The following is a 22,974-nucleotide window of genomic DNA, read 5'->3' on the forward strand; positions in this document are numbered from 1 at the left end:
GTGCTGTGAGTGGTAGTGGTAGTGGTAGTGATGGTTGCTGTGAAACTGATGGTAGTGGTGATAGTGGTAGTGATGGTTGCTGTGACACTGATGGTAGTGGTGATAGTGGTAGTGATGGTTGCTGTGACACTGATGGTAGTGGTGATAGTGGTAGTGATGGTTACTGTGACACTGATGGTAGTGGTGATAGTGGTAGTGATGGTTGCTGTGACACTGATGGTAGTGGTGATAGTGGTAGTGATGGTTGCTGTGACACTGATGGTAGTAGTGACAAGTGATCGCGGGCCCTTCATGCCCAGTTCGCCGTCCGGCTGACAGCTTACAGCAAGTGAGGGTGCGCCAAGTCCGTAGAATTGCATCGTTTTCCAGCGTAAATAAATGGTTAATTAATGCCTTCCTAAAGAAACCATCGACATTGGACCAGGTTTGTACCACTCTACGAATTTTTTGCGATTTTTCCACCAAGTTTGATGAAAAACGATTGTGCTGTTTCGGCTGCCCAGAACTGACACACACACAGACACACGGTTATTCCTATAGTATATTAGATAGTGGTAGGAATGGTTGCTGTGACACTGATGGTAGTGATAGGGATGATTGCTGTGACATTAATGGTAGTGATGGTTACTGTGACACTGATGGTAGTAGTGATAGTGGTAGGAATGGTTGCTGTGACATTGATGGTAGTGATAGGGATGATTGCTGTGACATTAATGGAAGTGATGGTTACTGTGACACTGATGGTAGTAGTGATAGTGGTAGGGATGGTTGCTGTGACATTGATGGGAGTGGTGATATTGGTAGGGATGGTTGCTGTAACACTGATGGTAGTGGTGATAGTGGTAGGTTGGTGTGAGACTGATGGTAGTGGTGATAGTGGTAGGGATTGTTGCTGTAACACTGATGGTAGTGGTGATAGTGGTAGTGATGGCTGCTGTTGTACTGATGGTAGTGGTGACAGTGGTAGTGATGGCTGCTGTAACACTGATGGTAGTGGTGACAGTGGTAGTGATGGCTGCTGTAACACTGATGGTAGTGGTGACAGTGGTAGTGATGGCTGCTGTTGTACTGATGGTAGTGGTGATGGTGATAATGATAAGTGATGGTGATATTCAAGTGATGGGAGCGGGTATGTGAATAGTGGTAATGGCGAAACTGAAAGGCTGGCTAACTGACAGACTGGTTGGCTGGCTGGTTAACTGTCAAACTGGCTAACTGACAGAATGAGTGGCTGGCTGGTTAACTGACAGACTGGCTAACTGACAGACTGGGTGGTTGGCTAACTGACAGATTGGGTGACTGGCTAACTGACTGACTGTTGGAGTTCCCCAAGGCTCAGTACTTGGACCATTATTATTTATTATATACATAAACGACATAGATATCGGCGTAGACAGCAACTTAAGTAAATTTGCTGATGACACTACATAGGGCGTGTAATTAAATCTGACGAGGACTCCGCAAAACTACAGGAAGATCTAAGAAAATTTTTCGAATGGTCTGAAAAATGGCAGATGAAATTCAAAGTGGACAAATGTAAATACTCAGTACAGGAAATGTAAACAGAGAAACCAGATACCAGATGAACAACGATGTTATTGAGAAAGCCGACTGCGAGAAGGACTTAGGAGTAATGATAAGTAGGAATCTTAAGCCAAGTAAACAATGTGTATGTGCTCGAAACAAGACTAATAAAGTACTTGGGTTCATACAAAGGAGTGTTAGTTACAAGACTAGCGAGGTCATCCTAAAACTATATCTTGCGCTTGTAAGACCTCACTTGGATTACGCAGTTCAATTCTGGTCACCGTATTACAGAATGGATATAGAATCCTTGGAAAGAATTCAGAGGAGAATGACAAGACTAATCCCGGGCATTGGAACCTTGAGTACAGAGACAGGTTAAAGCATCTTAATCTGCACTCCCTCGAGAGACGTAGAGTGAGGGGCCATATGATAGAGGTGTATAAATGGAAGTCAGGGCTGAACAAAGGGGACATTACAAAGGTACTCAAACTATCCAACCAGGAGCGAACTCGTTACAATGGTTTTAAATTATACAAATTTAGATTTAGGCGCGAAATAGGTAAACTTTGGTTTGGAAATAGAGTAGTGGACGAATGGAACAAGTTACCAAATATCATCATTAACTCGAATACGCTGGAAAGCTTCAAACATAGGTTGGATGGATATATGAGCAATAGGGGTTGGGTGTAAATGGGACTGCCCAGTATGGGCCAATAGGCCCGCTGCAGTTTCCTCCATTCTTATGTTTTTATGTTTGAGTGAGTGAGTGACTGACTGACTGGGTGGCTGGTTAACTGACAGATTGGGTGGCTGGCTGACTGAGACCGCCCAACTGACAAGAGTGGCTAATGAATGACTGGCTAACTGACAAGAGTGGCTAACTGACAAATTGGCTAACTGACAGACTGGTTAAATGACTGGCTAGTTCTCTGGCCGGTTGGCTGACTGGCTGGCTGGCTAGCGTCTCATTACTTGTTTTGGTATCCATGGATACGAGCTGGTAGATAGCCTACCCCACACCACGCACACCACCACCGCCAACAACGCCATCAACAACTACAACAACAGCAAAAACAAAAACACCACCACCACTACTATGAGCAGTAACAGCACCATTTACTATCACCATCACTAAACAGCAACAACACGACCACCACTCACTAGCCCTCACCTCTCTGCCTCCACGGTACCACAACACCTGCCAGCTACCATACTTGACACTATACCACATTTGCCTGCTACAACACCTTCACTATTACACGTGCTCTCTCTCTCTCTCTCTCTCTCTCTCTCTCTCTCTCTCTCTCTCTCTCTCTCTCTCTCTCTCTCTCTCTCTCTCTCTCTCTCACACCATAGATAAGAGTACTGCCTGTGGTACAAACACCTCTCTCCCCAGGCGTTTACTTGCTAACCTCATTCCTTGTGGACAGAATCCCACCAGACACTCTTCCACTGGACAGAATGCCACTTCACAACCACGGTTACAGAGAGGAGAAATTTCCTCCAGCTCAGGTATTTTTTATGTCTAATTCCCTGTTAAAGTAAACTAGGTTATGTTAAGGTAACGTAGGGTAGATTAGGCTAAGCTTGGTTTGGTTTTGGTAGGTTAAAGTATACAATATATATCTTATTTTCATTAATTTCGCTCCAGTAAATTATATTAATCAAGAAAGAGTGAATATTATTGTTCCGGGGAAGTGATGTATTTGTTGAAAATTATTTTCGACATGAAAAATAATAACAGAGAAAGACGTTAAAGAGAACAACCAACATGGACCAGTTGTGACATCGACTGTAATGATACAACAACAGCAAAAACGAGATAACAAACAACGACAACATTTATAGTGACAGTGACGCCAGTAGTTACAACAATGAGTAAAAAAAAAAAGCTACAACAAAAACAACTGTCACATAAATAACAGCTTGGGCCACAACAAAAGGGGGAGGAGTAGGGAGAAAAGAAGCGTAAGACAACAGCTGCAACACTTCAAACTGTTGATAAGGAATGTATCGTTGGTGACACTCGTCCCGGGAGGCGGGAACTGATTCATCACAGTTTACCACCACACTAAGAGCAAAACTGTTTTTAAAGATGTAAAGTACTGTAGGTTTTGTTTTTGTTCACTCGCCCTTTCCATAGATGACTGTGTAATAGTGTTTGGCTCGTTGGTGTGGTGGCTGAGGGTCGTGTCTGTCGTGTAATGACGTGGACGTTATGAAGGGTTTAATGTGATTCCTTGTTTACTTGTATGATACGAAGGAGACAAAACATTTAGATTTGAAAACTAACAAAATTTCGCCGCTGTAACTGATATTTAGGGATAACTTAACTTCCCTTTATATTTGATCAGACAAAACCACATCGATAGTATCGGAGGTATTTGATTTATATATAATTGCTTTAAATTATTGATTTAAATCATGACTTAAATCAAGATTTTTAAATCAATTATTTAATTCACGTTTTACTTTTATGTGCTAAATGTGTAAAATAAAGCAAAAATTTAAACAATTGCTTACGTATATGCTGTGTTGATATAAACTGATCAGCCAAAGAAACAGATTACATTATCTTATGCCTTCACAGTAACCTACATAATTAAACACAAGGAACCCTTTCTTTTGTAATGTTCACTATGCAATGTTCTCACAACAGAAAATACAATATTTATTTTGTAACTGAAGCAACCAACACAAGTTTAAGATCGTAACACCACTTTGCTTACCTGACATGTATTATTGTACTGTACTTTTATTTTAAACAAGTAGAGGTTGTAGTTAAGTATTAAAGGCACTGATAACTTGTTTTAGGCTTACCTCGGAGTTGCAAATAGAAAAACAAAGCAAAACCAACTAAATCACAACACTTTCGGATACATGACATTAAATATTTATAAAAATCTAATTCTTGCATTTCTTAGTACTTGCTTCATCACGCATTGCAAACAGCAAATTCTGATTTGCTTAAGCATCTTCGTAAACATGACCAGTGTCTGCATTAAAAGACCTAAAAAGAAAGACAAGTTTTGCTGTTTTTCCTGTACCAAGGGGGTTCCTTAGTTTTCAATGAACAAGTCCATGGGACGAGAAGACTGGGAACAGTTGTCGGTCAACAAGGAATAAAATCTGATTCATTTTTTGACAAATTTGATTGAAAACCAAAAAATCTGATTTAAATCAATAAACCCGGTTTTTTAAATAAATATCAACAGCCCTAGACGAGTGGAATTCCATTAATCTACATATGAAATTAAAAATGTAACTCGTATATATTCATGTATCAGTTATATAAATTGTTTATTTTCAGGTGAGTTAAAGTGTGTTTACGTACTCCTATACTGTATTTGTAATCGATACAATACGTTCTTAGCGTTATGTATTTAAGGTGAATTAGGTAGTGTTGACATGTGAAGTTGTGATTCATACCGCATCAGTGTTATGTATGTCAGGTGAATTAGGTAGTGTTTACCCGAAGTGATGTGTGACGAGGTGTTTGTCTTTCAGATCCGACGCATCAAGGCGGCGGAGGGGGCGGGGGAAGGCGCGGTGCAGCAGGGTGAGGTGTCGTCCTCCAAGCCCACGCTCCTACCCACCCAGCGGCTAGGCCCTTTACTTCTCGAGGTAAACCTTCATCCTACCTACACTGTAATATATACCCCTCCCCTCCATCCCTTCGTCTCTGTAACACACCTCAATCTCCCTCCCTACTTAATCACTACACACACCTTTCTTCCATCCCTTTTCCATTACTGCAACATCTTTGCTTTCATCTTGCACTAAATACATCGCACCATTTTTTTGTTTACCCAAATCCCTACACCACATCATATAAAGCGTGTTGTATCTTCAGTCGGACCCATGTTTCTTACCCATGGTCAGTACCACCTTAAATCCGACTCATATTCACTCTGTATTTCACTCTCATCACCTTTTAGCCGGGCTTCATTGTTTACATCTGACCCATACTCTACATTTGGCTCACAATGTTTTGAAATTGGCCCTCGTATGCTTGCGTCTTTCTTATACTGTACCACCATAAACGTATTCCACACTTCTTCACATCCTGCCCGCTGACACAGTCCTACACCATCTCACACGGTGGCACACCATACCCACACGGTTCCACATCACCCCACACGGTCGTACAACACCCCACACGGTCCGACACCACACCATATGATCCCATACCAATCCACACGGTCGTACACCATCCCACACGGTCGTACACCATCCCACACGGTCGTACACCATCCCACACGGTCCCACACCACATCAAACGACCCCACATCGCCCCACACGGTCCCATACCGCCTCACACGGTCCCATACCACCCCACACGGTCCCATACCACCCCACACTGTCCCACACGGTCCCACACCACACGTTTCCACACCACTCCATATGATCACATACAAAACCCACACGGTCGCACACCATCCCACACGGCCCCTCACCACCCCATACGGGCCCACTCCACGCCATACGGGCCCACTCCACCCCACATGGTCCCACACCACCACACGCCGTCCCTCACAGCCCACACCACCCCACACTACCCACATGGTCCCACACCACCCCACACGGTCCCACACCACCCCACATGGACCCACACCATCTCACACTGTCCCACATCACCCCACACCACCCTACATTGTCCCACACCACCCTACATTGTCCCACACCACCCTACATGGTCCCACACCACCTCACGCTGTCCCACAGTCCCACATTATCCACGTGATCACACACCGTCCCACACCACCCCACCTCACACGATGTTATTTACTTTTACGATGTTATTTACTTAGACTTTAGCAAAGCATTTGACAGAGTACCGCATCAGAGGCTTCTGAGAAAAATTAAGGCTCATGGTATCGAGGGGAAAGTTTTAAATTGGACAAAATCATGGCTCACCGATAGAACGCAGAGGGTCAGCGTAGATGGTGTTAAGTCTGAGTGGGGCCGTGTAACCAGTGGGGTTCCCCAGGGGTCAGTACTAGGCCCACTCTTGTTCATAATCTACATAAACGATCTAGATACTGGGATCAGCAGTGACATAAGCAAGTTTGCGGATGACACCAAAATAGGGCGGCAAATTAATTCAGGGCAGGATGCAAATGCATTGCAGGAGGATCTAAATAAACTGCAGGGGTGGTCTGAAAAATGGCAAATGAAATTCAACACCAGCAAGTGCAGCGTACTTAATATTGGAAGAACAAATACTTATAATGTATACAGCCTTAACAACATCAACCTAGAGAAGTCGACTTGTGAAAGAGACCTTGGGGTACTTGTAAGCACGGACCTACGGCCTAGAAAACAGTGCGTTAATGTTCGAAATAAGGCAAACAGAGTATTGGATTTTATATCTAGAAGTGTAAGTAACAAGAGTGCAGAGGTCTTATTGCAACTATATCTTGCGCTAGTCAGGCCGCACCTCGATTATGCGGTTCAGTTCTGGTTCCCCTATTATAGAATGGATATAAATTCATTAGAGTCGGTGCAGCGAAGAATGACAAAAATGATTCCGGGACTTAGAAACCTTCCATATCAGGATAGGTTAAAGAAACTTAACTTGCATTCCCTAGAAAGACGAAGAGTGCGGGGAGATATGATAGAAGTATTTAAGTGGGTGAAAGGAATCAATAAAGGGGATATAGATAAATTTCTTATAATATCCGATCAGGATAGGACTCGGAGCAACGGATTCAAGTTGGATAAGTTTAGGTTTAGGAGGGAGATAGGAAGAAACTGGTTCACAAATAGGGTGTTGGACGAGTGGAACAAGCTTAGCAACTTTGTAGTAAGTGCTGGAACTCTGGAAAGTTTCAAAAGGAGGCTAGATACATTCATGGATGATAGAGAGTGGTAGTAACTCTCGACAGGAGCTGCCATGCACAGGCCAACCGGCCTATTGCAGACTCCTTATTTTCTTATTTTCTTATGTTCTTATCCACATGGTCCCACACCACCCCACACTATCCATATGGTTCCACACTATCCACATGGTCCCACACTTCCCCAGACGGTTCCACAGCACCCCACACGGTCCCAACCACCCCACATGGTTCCACACCACCCCTTACGGTCCCACATCACCTCACACTGTCCCACACCACCCTACACTATCTACATGGTCCCACACCACCTCACACTGTCCTACACCACCCCACACTATCCACATAGTCCCACACAACCTCACACGGTCCCACACCACCCCTCACTATCCACATGGTCCCACACCACCCCACACTATCCACATGGCCCCACACCACCCTACATGGTTGCACACCACCCCACACCTCGCACGGTCCCACACCACCTCACACGGTCCCACACCACAATCATATGGTCCCACACTTCCCTTACATGGTCCCACATCACCCTCACATGGTCCCACACCACCCTCACACGGTCACACACCCCCCACATGGTCCCACATTCCCCACATGGTCCCACACCACCCTCACGTGGTCCCACACCAACTCACATCTGCAAAAGAGTGTCCCATGGATGCGTCTTGGACCACTCCATGTGACAATTAAGAGTGTTCTTCCTGGGACATATTGGTAATTCTTGTGGAGACACCTGTTGGACTAACCTGTGGGAATATACCTGGAGAAAATACGTGTTTGTAAGTCTTTAGGGGATTCATCTGTTGGAATTCACCTGGGGATTAATCAGCCTGGATTAGTATTGTTTAGGTAGTCCTGGGATTAGACGCCATGTTAGGGATTACTAAGTAAGTTTCAGTCTTAGTGATATCTGTGGCAGCCGACTCGCAAGAGGGACTTATGGAAAGATGTACCGGGGTGAACGGGGGGAAATTCATATTCAGGTGTAGTTGTAGTAGGAACCATGGCTTTGATTTTCATCGTATGACTCTGGGTTCTTAGATGGAGGTAGAGATAGATTAGCATGATGAAGTAAATTAGCACGATGTAGAGTAGACTAACATGATGTAGAAGTAGATTAGCACGATGCAGAGTAGACTAACATGATGTAGTAGATTAGCACGATGCAGAGTAGACTAATATGATTTAGAGGTAGATAAACACGATGCAGAGTAGACTAACATGATGTAGAAGTAGATTAGCACGATGCAGAGTAGACTAGCACGATGTAGAAGTAGATTAGCACGATGCAGAGTAGACTAATATGATTTAGAGGTAGATAAACACGATGCAGAGTAGACTAACATGACGTAGAAGTAGATTAGCACGATGCAGAGTAGACTAGCACGATGTAGAAGTAGATTAGCAGCACAGTATATGGAACTTGGAGCTACAGTGAACCAACAACGTGATATAGAGGGATGTTTGGTAGGTCAGATATGGTAGATCAGGTAAGGTATGGTAGGTCAGGTAAGGTATGGTAGGTTAGGTAAGGTAAGGTATGGTAGGTCACATCAGGTAAGGTATGGTACGTCAGGCAAGGTATGGTAGGTTGGGGAAGGCATGGTTAGTGAAAGTATTATAGTTTAGGAAAGGTTGGGTACATTGGGAAATAGGTTAAATTTAGAAAATTCTATCTTTTAGGTTAAGGTGACTGTAGGTATGGGATGTTATGTTTGGTAAGTGAAGGCGATGGTTATGCCTCCCCCATCTCCTCCCCGTGGACACACACTTGTGCAGATTCGGTCATATCACACACACACACACACACACACATATATATATATATATATATATATATATATATATATATATATATATATATATATATATATATATATATATATATATATATATATATATATATATATATATATATATATATATATATATATATAAAATGGAAACTTCATGCGTTACATTAAAGATCAATGGAATGTATATCGAAATGCGTGAAGTACATTTGTTGCATATCGGTGTGAGGAATGTTTTCTGAATTGAATAATTATTAGAGGCTGTGATGAGGCACACGCGATTAGAATGTTAATTGTCTCAAATATTTACCATAAATATATGTGTTGTACAATATTAATACATTTGGTAAGTGCAGTGGATGATATATGGAAGGTGGGGGTAACCGTGAGTGGTGAGACTGATAATAGTGCGTGAGTTGGTCGACAACAGTGGTGGGCACCTGTATCCAACACCTCAGGTGAAAGTTACGCTTTTACTTCATTGCATGCATCGTTTAGTCATGAATATTTCTGTGTGCTTTAACTAATACTACAGGAAGGCAGTTTTATGTGGGTTTTACTGATGGGAATGTAGGTGGTGTAGTGTTAGTGGTGATGAGGAGGGTGGTGCGGTGGCAGGTGGTGGGGAAGGTCGGCGGCGTGAGCCAAACAGGAACGCAGGAGCCTCCAGTCCGCTGCTCTCACCTGCTCATGGGAAACGCGCACACCCACTAACACTTGTTTTTCTGCCCACACACTTGTGCAAATCTAATTGACAGAAACTTGTCATTCACTGTCTTTATAATAAACATCGTAATTAAGAACGGATCATGATTATAAATTATGTATAAAGTTTTTTAACAAAATTCCTTCTATTATCATACTGTTATGGAAGCTGATTATGTGGATGCCAAACGTCGCTGCAGAAACACCAATGTGTGTTTTCTGCCTTAAGAGTCTTCTTTTGAGTTGATTATATTTTATAGTCCCCTTTTTTGTGTTCCCAATGCATAGAACTTAGAAATGATAACATCGGTGAATAAGATGACGTGGCTGTCAGAAACTCCCATCCTCTTCGTTAGATTTCGTAATCTGGCGAAATTTCTTACCCCCAAATGATTTCCCGTTACGTTTACCTATAATTAAGTTTGCGAAATGAAGCTGTTGTGTGTATGTGTATGTCTATACTGTATATAATGAAATATGAATAATGAAAATGTTTATCCTATTGTCAACATTTCTTACAGCTTTTCGTTTTGCAAGTAAGGGTGATTCTGTATTCGAACTTTGGGCTTTGGGTGTTCAATGTTGATTCTGTTGTTAAAATTGCGTAGCCAGATGTACAGGACAGGTATGAATCCTGGACGTAATGTCGATCGCTTTGTGGGGGTTTTATTTTTCAAGCACTTGATTACTCACCGTTGATCTATCCGTCCGTCCGTCCACTTCAACCTCACTGTGATAAACACCACTCATCATTGACAAATTTAGTTTTAAAAGTTGGAGATTATGATATTGTAGACCAAGTATTTAGGTTAATATCGAAGTTGCCAAATTGTAATGACTTCTTTTTGTGATAGTAGAGTTATTTGGAAGATGACAGGGTCGCAATAGGTTGTTCAATATGATACGGAAGAATCAGTAAATGAGTTGTAGTGAAATAAGAGCCAAGAAGAATTTAACAAATTGTAATGCCTAGATTTTGAGACTGGCAAACCACTGGTTCGTGTTTGCTAACGAATATGAAACAAATTATAATGAAATACAGTACATGATTTGAAACATTGTTTTCTTGTAATAAAGTTAATCCATTGATGATTGATCGTTTAATTTGAACTCCAAAATATAAGTTATACTACAGTAATATGATACAAGTTCTTTAATCTTAAGAGTATGTACATCTAAATACTCTGTTATAAATTGACTCTTATTTATATCCACAGGCTCTCGATGGATTTTTATTCCTTGTGAGCACCGATGGAAAGATAGAGTTTGTATCTGACAAAGTGAGTCACTTCATCAAGTTTACTTCCGAGGACTTGACGGGGAAGACCATCTACAACATTATCCACGTAGGAGATCATGGCAAATTCTCCTCTTCTTTTTTGTCAATAGGTATATACTGTACGGGCTTGCTTTATTGTAATGTATTTTGTACACTATTATTTTGGTTTAGGATAACATGTTCAAATTTTGGGATATTTGTGTACTTTCAAATAAAGTGGCATCACAGTTGTACTTGTGTGTGGGTGTACTAGATTTTTTTACCTTTCCTTAAAAAGCCATCAATAAAATAAGACCTTTCAGTATTCTGTTGTTTAGGTTAAGCTACTGGCTGCTGTGCATTTTTAACTTTCATAGGACTGTTATCAAAAAAAGAAGGTATAGGTATTTATCCCAAACTAAAAAAACTCTAAATACAGTATCGTGAAGAAAAAAATTAAAACATATATTATTGATGTACCCCAATAGAAAGTTGATGAATCATGTGACTGGAATGAAATGAGGCTAATGAGATAAAGTTTGAAAGCTTTTGGAGTGCTGGAAAGATTCAACATTAAGGAGAATGTAATTGTAATGTGTACCAACTACATGAACAAGTGAAATACAGTACACTACTGTACAAGAAACAGTCTATTTTAGGTGTAGTGTGTGAGGTATTGCTAATGGTTATTTCCAGTTTTGTTATTAAGATTGAAGTGGATTATTGATTATTGGTTGAGAAACAATTGAAAATTAAGTTAAATACTGTAGGTGATAAATGAAATAATTAGACAAATTTGGTAGAAACTACTTAAAGAGTTGACTGATAATGACATAACTTTAAGGCTTGTGTTGAAGTGTTGTGGGAACACCTGAGGAATACAGTACTGTATACAAGTACTGTATACAAGTACTGAAGCAAACAATTCTGCGAGACTATGAAGATAGATTAAAAAAGGAAAGGAGGGGGTTAATTGTTTGAAGATTAGGAAAAATGTTGTCAAGACTAAGAAGAAAATATAAATAAAGTACAGTAGAGAAATAGGATAATGTAATGAATTTGTAAGAGTACAGGATTACAGGGGTTCATGAAAAAAACAAAATTAAAAAATGCTCGAGATTAAACAGTGAATTATTAGAAAGAGAATACAGTACAGTACATGAGATTTAGGATAAACATTTTAAGTATTGTGTGGAAGTGAGACATGGGTGTTGGTGAAACAAGACCCGAGTTTAATAGAAAGGAGCAGAGGTAGAAATAAGATGTAATGCTAATGTTCCAGAAAAATGGAAAATGAGGATGTCTGGATTGAATATGAACAATATGAGGAAGAAATAGTTGAGTAACAGCTGAATAAATTTGGAGAATATGCACATTTGTGTGGCAAAGTAAATAAACAAAACTGGTGATATTTGCTTGGTACAGAGGGGTAAAAGGTAATTCAAGAAGTAACTAACATTCTGTGGTCCTACTATAGTGTTTGGTCTACAAGATATTTAGGTTAAGTTAGGGTAGGTTAGGTTAAGTCATGTTAGGTTAGGTTAGACTAAAGATATCTTTCAGTTAGGTTAGGTCAGGTCACGTTACGTTACACTAAAGATATCTTTGTAGACTGCACACTATAGTATCACCCATTCTATACTGTACTGTACAGTATGAGACCATAGTTGATGAGACCTTTGATAAAAGTGTAAATACATCACTCAAGGAGAGATGATGGGTAAATTATTTGCAGATGCTAATTGTGGATAGTATTTCAGTATGTGCTTTAATTTTTTGATATTGTTTATTTATGGTTTTGAGAAATTAATTACATGATCAATTAAACGTGTTGATTTGGAGAATTCTTGACTTTTTTGTGGCATCTATGGAAGACTTGAATTCTGTTAGAATGTGTCTGAGGAAGTAGCATGTGGGATAAGAAGAGATTACAGTAAATGGTATACAGTATATCAGTTATTTTGTGAAGCTTGATGTATTTTTGGATGAGAGAATACAGAAGATGAGAGTGAGAAGGAGTTGCTTTGGGAATTAGCTGAGTTTTGGTGATACCGTATGGCAGTTGTTTATGGTGATATAGTTTCAGCTGACATAGATATTATATTAGGCAGAATGGTAAACTGTTTTGGTGTACTGTACACTGTGAAAATATTGTGAGGGAAGGCAAGTTTGAAGGGAGGGAGCAGTCTTAATGTATTACTATGTTTAGTGCAAATATTTTTATACTAAAAATTTGAAGGAAAAAACTCATTAAGGATAATAAGAATTGAAAAGTTCATATTAGAGTAAAACAAGGAAGCAAAGTGAGAGGTGCTATGCAAATCTCAAAATATGGAGTGAAATTGTGTACTGTACAGTGTAACAAGCCTGTTTTGATGGTTACTTGTTCCAACTCAATGTAAAGAAGTGTAACTCTGAGGTTGAATGTGAGAGGAGTTCATTAATCGATTAATGTAGGACTTTAATGAGTAGATAGGTTTAAGAAATAATATGTGGGAATACTGTACAGTGAGAAATGTAAAGTCATTAGAAAATTGTGATGTTTTACAGTGTACTACTTGTGCTAACATTGTATGGTTGGGAAAATATACTGTATGTCAATGGCATCATAATATGATACTGTACTATATATTTTTTTGGCAATACTGTAGCGTATTAGTCTTGAATTAAAAAAAAATGCTTGCTGATGTCAGTGTGTTTATTTTGAAAATGCATTTTCTTCCAAACAGCTGTTTACAGATGATAATACTATATTATACTGACCTGGTAGGCAATTCAGAAGCCAAGTTATGAATAACTGGAAAAGAGAATGTGTAGGAAATGTGTAGGGAAGGGAGATAAATAATTAACTATTAGTTTAAATGGAGGTAGCTGTTTTAGATACAGCATCTGAGTGTGGATGTGTCAGTGAGTGGAATAATAGGTGGGAAATTGATTTACAGATTAGGAGAGGGAAAAGTAATAAATACGGAGGAAAATGCAGAGAGAGAGAGAGAGAGAGAGAGAGAGAGTACCCGGTACTCTGTCAAAGGAGGAAAAGTTGGGGATGTATTGAGGAATTGTTGAAACAATATTATTATTCAGGAGTGAAACATGGATTATGGATGCAGTAGGAAAGCTGATTGTATGTGACAAAAATGATGTGATGTGCTGGAGAGCAGTGAGGGGGATGAATAGGATACTAAGATTAAGAAATACAGAAATGGGAAAATGAAAGACAGCTGCTTGAATGGTATGGAAATATTGGAAGAATGGGAAGTGAAAGATTGGTAACAAGAGTGTTTAAGATAACTTTAAAGGATAAGAGGAAGAGGGAATAACTAAATAGGGAATGGAAAAACGGGATGAAGGGAGTAAAATGATGGGCTTAGACGTCCTGGAAACAGCTGTGCATGTGAATGATATGAGAGCTTGGTGTCAAGTGGTTTGAGGGAATGTTCTAGCATTTAAAGTGAATGAATGAAGGTGATTGTAAGAGAAGTGTATGTTTGCTCATGATTCGGGCCAGCCTTCAGCATTGTGGGGTAAGGTTTTTAAGATATAAAAAACTACTACAGGTTGCTTAATTTCTTATTTTTTCCTAAGTGGTTATTTAATGTATGAAATTCTAATTTAAAATAAGTATAAGATATGTAAAAGATGGCTTGACATTTCCTTGTTGACAGCCAAAATATATTGCAGAATAAATTGAGTAATTATTAGGTGGTACCAAAGGAAACACAGGGTCAGAGAGACGACTTTATATCTGATATTTTGTCGCAAAGAACTTTTCCTTGAAACATCAGGAGTAAAGTTGTCTCTGACCCTTTGTTTCCTTTACTACCACCTTACCATTTGTCCAAATGAATCCTACTGATTGAAGAAATGTTTGCAAGATTCGACTTTGGTCTCAGGTACTCGACTGAGGAAAACACAAAGAGATGAGAGTCATTAAGACAATGTTATTTCAGTAACTTTACACAAATTGGAAAGTTTAAAATGGAAATAAAAAATTGCTTCAGTAGCTTTAAGAAATCTTTAATTATTGTTTTTTTTTTCAGGTTGGTCAAGTGAAGCAGCCTGTGAGTCTTCGCGGAGCCGCAGTTTTAACTGTCGCCTCCTGGTCAAACCTCCAGATGACCAGGAGGAGACTATGGAAGAGAAGCAACAGCGGGTATCCGATTATGAGAATATGCAGGTATGGTTATCACTAGCAGTTTTTCATTACACTCTTAACCTTGCTGGGTGCCTAGACCCAAAACCATATATAGACTCTCCCTTCATTTGTTGTCTCATTCTCCCTATTTGCTGTAACAGTGTGGACCCCCTTCCACAACAAGGCCCTAATATATTTAAATGGTTTAATTACCTTTACTTCACACAGCCCAGCTTCACCCACCAGCATCAGCATCAGATTCAGATTTGCCCCCGAGGGGGCTAGTTTATTGGGCACCCCCTTACATCCTGTGCAAGGTGAAGCGCAGAAGCGTTTACAGCGCCCAACAGGGAAGTATGAAAAGTTCATACTTGCCTTTATGACTCGTACATTAAGGGCGTAAAAGCCTGAAGGGTCATAGGTTCTGTCAAGTTACATAAAGTGAGAGAATGATGAGTGTGTGGGGGGAAAGTTTCCGGTACATTTTATCTGTTTATGGCAAAGAGTGGCAGGTCCCTAATAATGTCAAATGCCAGGCCTGTGACTAGGAGGAGGGATATCTGGTCTGGGAGGGAAGAGGTGTTGGTAATGGCTGGGGACCTATAGGAGGAGGTCATAGGGCAAGTGAGGATGTAGTGAGAGAGGGTGTGAGAGTCGGGTTGGCCACAAAGTTTACAAACAGTGCGGTGAGGCTCAGGGTTGCCAATGTACTCCCATAGGTACCTGTACCCTAGGCGCAGTCTCATGTATATAAGCTGTTGAGATCGAGTCAGGGATTGATATTCTTTGTAGTGGCGGTTGTCGTCACCGGTTACAACGTCAGAGCAGCAGCATCCAACCCCAAAAACAATGACACCAAATTTTCATGTCATTCACACACACAATGCTACTTCTTGGATACATATTCCCTTCACATCTTGTGCCTTCTTCACCAAATCCTTCTGTCTACTTCTTGGTTATCCCTCCTTTTATACTCTCATTTTTTTATTTAATTTTTTTTTACCAATTACAGTATACCAATCTTTCCTGTTTCATTCTCTCATTCTACAGCCATCTTAGAAAACCTTGGTCGGCTCTGTCCAATGCTTTTTTTCATGATGATGTTTCGTTATTTCTTTATTTAATATTATTTGCATCCTGATCACCCCGCATACTATTCTCAAACACTTACTTTCTCTTTCATATTTCAAACTCATGCATTAAAGGTGTCACAACAATTCCTTTGTACTGTGCTTCCCCATCTCTACTTTTCTTGACATGTCTTTCTGCCCCTCTTCAAAAATTTTTTTAAAAATTTATGACTTCCTTCCCACAAATGCTCTTGTATTCATTTCATCTCACAATATTCAATTTGATGATGTATCTAATGAGAGAAAGACTTAAGTATTTTCAAATACTTTGGAAATGATTATTTACTCATTGATCTGTAGTATAACTACTGTTGTGGGTGCTCTACTGCTGAACTTGTTATTCCACACAAATTCAATCCATCAATCAGTAGATAACAAGGATGGTCTTTACTTGGTCATCTTTGTATTGATTCCTTAATGTCTCAGGGTTCTCTTCTAGCTTCAAGTCATTTCCACTTACACATTGAACATGTACTGGTATATTTATTCTTATACAGATTTTCAATGACAAGCAAACAGTAAAGTATATTTATTGTTAAAGAGAAGGTAGGCATTCCCCTTACTCAACTCTTATAATGACATAATTTATCTGGTCACTGGCCAATATTGCTTCTCTAAACTTTATATTCGTGTTCATAACCAGGCCCTACTTTACTGATGACCAATTAGCAACAATTTTATGCGAGTCATGTGTGCTCTGTGCTCCCAGATGGAACACTGCTGTCATCTCTGTGCTGGTTAAGGTGTTGCAGTACTTTGTTTTGTTGACTTGATTAGAAGTAGAGAAAAACCATCAGAATAATTTAAGACAACAACCTTACCATGAAACTTCCAGCACTACACACTCCCTCTTCTATAGATACACCCATCATTGGTCTCGGAGAACATATGAGAGAGAACATGCCATTTTTCTCAATATTCCAACTTGCAGAACCTTTACTTACCGTTTTTTTCATTTATGCACAGGAAAAACACTTGCACCTACAGGTAATTCTATTTTTATGAATTGAAAACAGTACAATATTATTACTAAAATAACCAGTTGATACTTGTTATATTCCTGACTGTTTCTCTGAGTATGTTTTATATTATTTACAGATTTCTGCTGTGCTTTTGCCATCGTATTTTGTGGACAAAAGTAATAGTGAATCCTTTGAAGGGGAAGGACAACAGTGCCTAGTTTGTTTGGTTCGGAGAATTCCACCCAACGAACGCATACAGGGTACTCCAGTTGAACAGTTTACCACCAAACTGGATATTCACGGCAACATAACTGCAGTTGATGCAAGTGGTGTATCCCCAAAATATAGTCAATATATCAGTAAGGTGAGTCATTCTATTTCATGAAGTCCTGTTATTATTCCTTGTAACTGTATGGCATGGGGATTTAGAAATGTCCTTCATCTATGTGCCTTTCTAGTTGTATAGTTTTCAGTAGAATTAAACACAAGTTTGCACATGTGATTTTCACCAACTGAAGACATGTGTACTGTTTAATATTTGTGTTCCATCAATCCTCAGCAGAGTTATGATTCATAATAGACTCTTGTTCATATATTATTTGCTTATGACTTAACAAAAGCTTTGCACACATGATGGTTTACTGCTTGGAGGTAATGAATGTATTATAATAAGGATACTGCTTGAGTTTTTACCAGTTACAGCCTTCTTTGTACTGTAATTTCATCTCTCATAGCTGAAAACTTACAACAGTTTTTAGTAGAACATAACAAAACTTTCCATGCATGTGGTCATCAACTGAAGATTATTTTATTGTATAATCTTTGTTGTATAAATTATTAAAAAAATAAATTCATATAAAGCCTCGTAATTTTGCCCATATTGGTCACTCGAAAAGTGTGAGCAATTGAAAATGATGAACATTTGAGACTTGCTTCACATTAACCCATGCAAGCATGGAAAATGGCCTTAAAATGATGATGATCCTGGTCAAGTACAGTATCTGCATGCTGCTTGCCCTAAGTCGGTGGATGGCAAGTAGCCATGGTACCTTGAAAACACATATAGCCTCACAAAAAGTTGTGTAATTTTTAGTGAATATGAAACTAATACAGTACTGTAGTTGCTAAGTGGTCCAAGCAGTGATAGAGAGAAGACTATGGACACTTTTTGAAGATTAAGGAGTTTGAAGGTTTGAAAGCAAAGAGGTTAATTTTACCAGCCAATCCAGGAGGAGTAGAAGATGGATTAGCATTTGTTGCAGGGAGTCCAGATGATACTGTGTTGAAAGAATACAGCATTCATGTACTGTACATGAAAGCTTCTGCATTGGCATGAATCTGGTAACACCTATTTCTAACCCAGTGTGTGTAGATGTAAATGCTTTGAAAACAGAGGAAATAAAGCATTTGTCATGGTAATAGTGAGAAAAGGTTTGACAGATAATGCCTTCCATATGAACAAAAACTTTATACTGTACATCATTTACATTCAATTTTTACAGGACAAAATTGGTGAGTCCTTCACAGAACTGATTCACCAAGGGGACGTTGGGAAGGTGACAGGCCACCTGCGAGAAACTTTGCAGTCGGGGCAAGCTACATCTCAAGTGTACCGGGTTAAGGTAAGCATTTTAATCGAATATAATGAGTCTATGGTGTCTTTCTTTTGAGGTATTTTACATTTTGATTAAGCTAGATTCTTTGATTCATAAGTACATAATATGTGCAGGTAACTGTATTAGAATACAGTGACCCCTCGGTTAACGAACTCAATCTGTTCCAGCAGGTCGTTCGTTAACTGAAAAGTTTTTTAACCAAAACCATTGTTTCAATGGGTTTTTGGGTAATTGGTTCCAGCTCACCGAAAATTTCCTAAATTCAACGAAAATGGGAGAAAAGTTCACTTACTTTGAGGTGTGTATGTAGAAGGCTCCTGGATGATGATGATGATGATGATGGGAATTAGAATGGGGGTGGAGGAGAAGGAAGAAGAGAAGGCATGGAAGAGAAGTCACCCCATGGATTTTAGTTCTCTTGGTGTATTTCAAGATTATTTTCTTTAAATCAACACTGCACTGCATTATATATTGTCAATATGTAAAATATATTTCAAAATGACCAATAATTTGCTTGGAAACACAGAAAAAAAGAAGAGAGTCTCAAGCAAGATGTTACCTCCAGTGAAAACAGAGAGACTAACGCCTGTTTGCTGTGTTAAGAGGCTGGATGCCGCGCATTAAACTAGTCACTTTACCTTCAATTATGTTCAATAATTGTTAAAATGACTAAAAAATTGAATATTAAACTTTTAAAATTATTGAATAGTATAAACTTCTTGATATTTACTAAAATAGTAAGGAATTTAAGCCCTAGAACCAATTAATGTATTGGGGGACTGATACTAAAGCTGGTTGCCTGGCCAGTGCAAGCGAAAACATGTTGAGGTCGGTTCGTAAGAAATTTGTTAACTGAATTTTTGTTCGTTAACCGAATTGAAGATCCTTATGGAAGGCAGTTCGTTAACCGAGGCGTTCGTTAAACGAGGGGTCACTGTAATTAAAATGAAATTATAGTGAATTTGCTACCAGAGTTTAACAGTTAATTCATGTATAATACTCCTGATAAACTTCCTAAGTGCTTATGTTTGAAATAATGAATGTATGTATCTTTATATAATTTAGCTAAATATCTTTCTCGTCAGAAACGGTCATCCCAACGATTATGAATAAACTCATTTAGAAATACATCATTACTTCAGGACAAAATCGGACAGCTTTGCAACATCCAATCAGCAGTAAATTTTGAGGAGGGGGGCGGGGCATCTTTTCTCAGCTCAGAAAAAACGCACTATATAAATCATGAAAATGATCGTAACCTTAGCAATTTAGAGGCATTTCTGGCAAAAATTGATACACATGTTGGGAATAAAGATATTGTAATACAGTACAAACAAAGATTATTATTGCATGCAAAATAATGTACACACACACACACACACAGAGGATCACGCGGTTCCCTTAAAGTCATTCAATGTGTGCTACCATTGGAGTGTCTCAGCAGACGGGGAAGAGGAGCGAGAACACACCACATGTCAGCACCGCAAACTTAGGCTGATAATCTCTTTACAGAAATGGGATTTTTGACCCTACATATTATTGCTACATGCACTCTCGGCCTCGGAATCGAGAGGTCAATGAGATTAAAAAAAATGTTTTTGGCCGGGTTGGCGCTTATGAAGTTATGGTCTGCATAGCCTCATATAGTTTACATTGAAGACTGTTAAGTACTCTTTTATGGGCATTTTAATGCATTAGACTGAACTCAACCTTCTGTAGCCAAGAGAGTACAAAAAGCATGTTTCAGGTTGGAGGAAATCGCTGTATTCGAGTGCAAACCAAATCCAAATTCTTCCGTGGTGCAGACGGGCCTCACCCAGACGGAAGTTTCATGATGGCAACACATTCTATTATTGGGTAAGTTACCATTGTATGTTGTGTTGTGTTTCTGAAGATATAGAAAATAATTTTATGTTTTATATCAGTAGATAGAATCTTGTAATGCAGCTAAAAGTTGGGTACTTTTTTGGCTAGATGTTTATAAGGAGTTTTGTACTTATTTGTGAATAAGATACAGTACTATCTTTGGATAACACTATTAGTTTTATCACTAATAGTGGATATTGTTGGATAAGGTAGTAGCATATGGTTTGAAGTAATGAAATATTGGTTTGTTAATTATGTAAAGCACTTAAGGTGTCTACAGTATATTGGTAAGTCATTTGCCATTTGAGGGTTTGACTCATTTAGGGTATTTTCATTGTTACAGAAATCAAATATTTTTTAAATGATGAATATTTCAGACTGGTTCATTGTTTGCAATTGGTTAAATTTTTTTGTGATTGATGAAATCTATAATTTTAACTTCTTTTCCATGCAGACCTTTCCAAGAAGGTAATGGGACATCAGCAGCTGATAGATTGCTTGCTGGAACCTCGGGTAATGGAGGATCAGTGTTGGACGAGTCATTATCGGGCCGACCAAGCAGTACAGGAGGAGCAGGAGATGACTCTGGCGTGTCCTCCCTCGGCGAAAATACCCGACTACGAAAACTCCTTAGTGTAACCGGTAGTGAAAGTGGTAGTGACTTGCCCTCAGATAACTCCAATAAAATCCTCAAGGATCTCCTCAACCAAAAGGATGAAGATGATGCCCAGGGGGGAGTTGCTGGCAGTGGAGGGGAAGGAAATAGCACTTTTGAACGGCTTATGTCACGTGTCCCCTCTCGTCATGATTTCAAACCTAATACATCATCCTCTCCTGCAGTGAACCCCTCAACCAATAATATGTTGAGAGAGGTAAGGTTAAGATTTTATTTTTATTATTTCTGTTTTGAATTTTAATAATTAAATTTATTATAATCAGTAAAATAGGTGTTTGGCATAAACATATCCAAACAGCTACTAGTTACAGTATGAAGAGATACCCTGTTCTTATTTCATATTCGTAAGTTAGATCACAATGAGGAAATTTTTTTGTTTCATTTTCATAATGTGAGCCGTCTGTAAACCTGGTAGGTACCATAATTTTATTTAATCTGAGAAGACTGTATTCCTCAGGATTATAAAACCCTCATGGATTTACTTTGGTAAATACTTTATTAATATTTTTTCTTTCTTTTATTTATTTGTAATGTACATGATTAAAGCAAGCCTTTCATTTTAATATTATCTAGAAAAATTCATATACTGTACAGGGGGCCCCCCAAGTTTGCGGAGTTTTACTTCGCGGTTCTCGGTTTTTCGCGGATGACACCCTGGATGTACCCAAGAATGTCTGTGGGTAGTTCTAAAGTTGCCGGCATTTTCGCGGCTGGGACAGGGAGCCATTTGTTCTAGAGACAGTAATTTCCTTTACCTTTATTGTAATAAATAAATAATAATAATAATAATAAACGGTTTATTGAAAAGTTTGCAGCCCAAAGGCTGAAAATATACATGGGACATAAATGACTTATTACATACATTGGTAGTTTAACAAAAGCCTTCGTTAGAGAAAGGTGAAGGAACATACAGTGAACATACAGATTAATGTTTACACACGTAGATCATGTGAGCTGAGGTGTTGAACAGCAGACACGTAGTGTAGTAACTCCCTCACAGATGGCGTTATGAGGGGCATCACGTGGAGTACTAGTTTTCTCACAGGTGGTGTTGTGAGGGGCTTGACGTGGTGTAGTAATTCCCTCACAGATGGTGTTATGAGGGGCCTGATGATGTAGTAGTTACCTCACAGATGGTGTATGAGGGGCCTGATGATGTAGTAATTCCCTCACAGATGGTGTTATGAGGGGCCTGATGTGGTGTAGTAATTCCCTCACAGATGGTGTTATGAGGGGCATCACATGATGCTGTAGCAACTCATTCACTACGTGGTGTCGTAGCATCATGGGGACACCACGAGGTCTGTTGTCACAGGACTTCACTCACTCAAGTGGGTATGGTGTGGTCCCAGGTCTCTCTATCGAAATATGGGTGTGTGTGTGTGTGTAGACACACACACACACACACACAACACATACAAATAATACTGTAACCATTGGAAAATCCT

The 22,974-nt window shown here is 39.3% G+C and overlaps 1 protein-coding gene across 2 annotated transcripts in view; it reads left to right on the plus strand.

Annotated features, from left to right (window-relative positions):
- The window catches only part of LOC121871777 (nuclear receptor coactivator 2-like), a 202,352-nt gene that overhangs the window by 84,071 nt on the left and 95,307 nt on the right, over positions 1 to 22,974 (plus strand). For both annotated transcript variants that reach the window (XM_042374248.1, XM_042374249.1), the window contains exons 4-10: positions 5,035 to 5,151; positions 11,101 to 11,272; positions 15,182 to 15,318; positions 17,505 to 17,732; positions 18,871 to 18,990; positions 20,732 to 20,841; positions 21,305 to 21,722. In XM_042374248.1, coding sequence (XP_042230182.1) covers positions 5,035 to 5,151; positions 11,101 to 11,272; positions 15,182 to 15,318; positions 17,505 to 17,732; positions 18,871 to 18,990; positions 20,732 to 20,841; positions 21,305 to 21,722 — 1,302 coding nt within the window. The remainder of the gene's footprint in view (positions 1 to 5,034; positions 5,152 to 11,100; positions 11,273 to 15,181; positions 15,319 to 17,504; positions 17,733 to 18,870; positions 18,991 to 20,731; positions 20,842 to 21,304; positions 21,723 to 22,974) is intronic.

The sequence above is a fragment of the Homarus americanus genome, unplaced genomic scaffold (assembly GCF_018991925.1).
Source record: "Homarus americanus isolate GMGI-L3 unplaced genomic scaffold, GMGI_Hamer_2.0 scaffold39675, whole genome shotgun sequence".
Classification (NCBI taxonomy): domain Eukaryota; kingdom Metazoa; phylum Arthropoda; class Malacostraca; order Decapoda; family Nephropidae; genus Homarus; species Homarus americanus.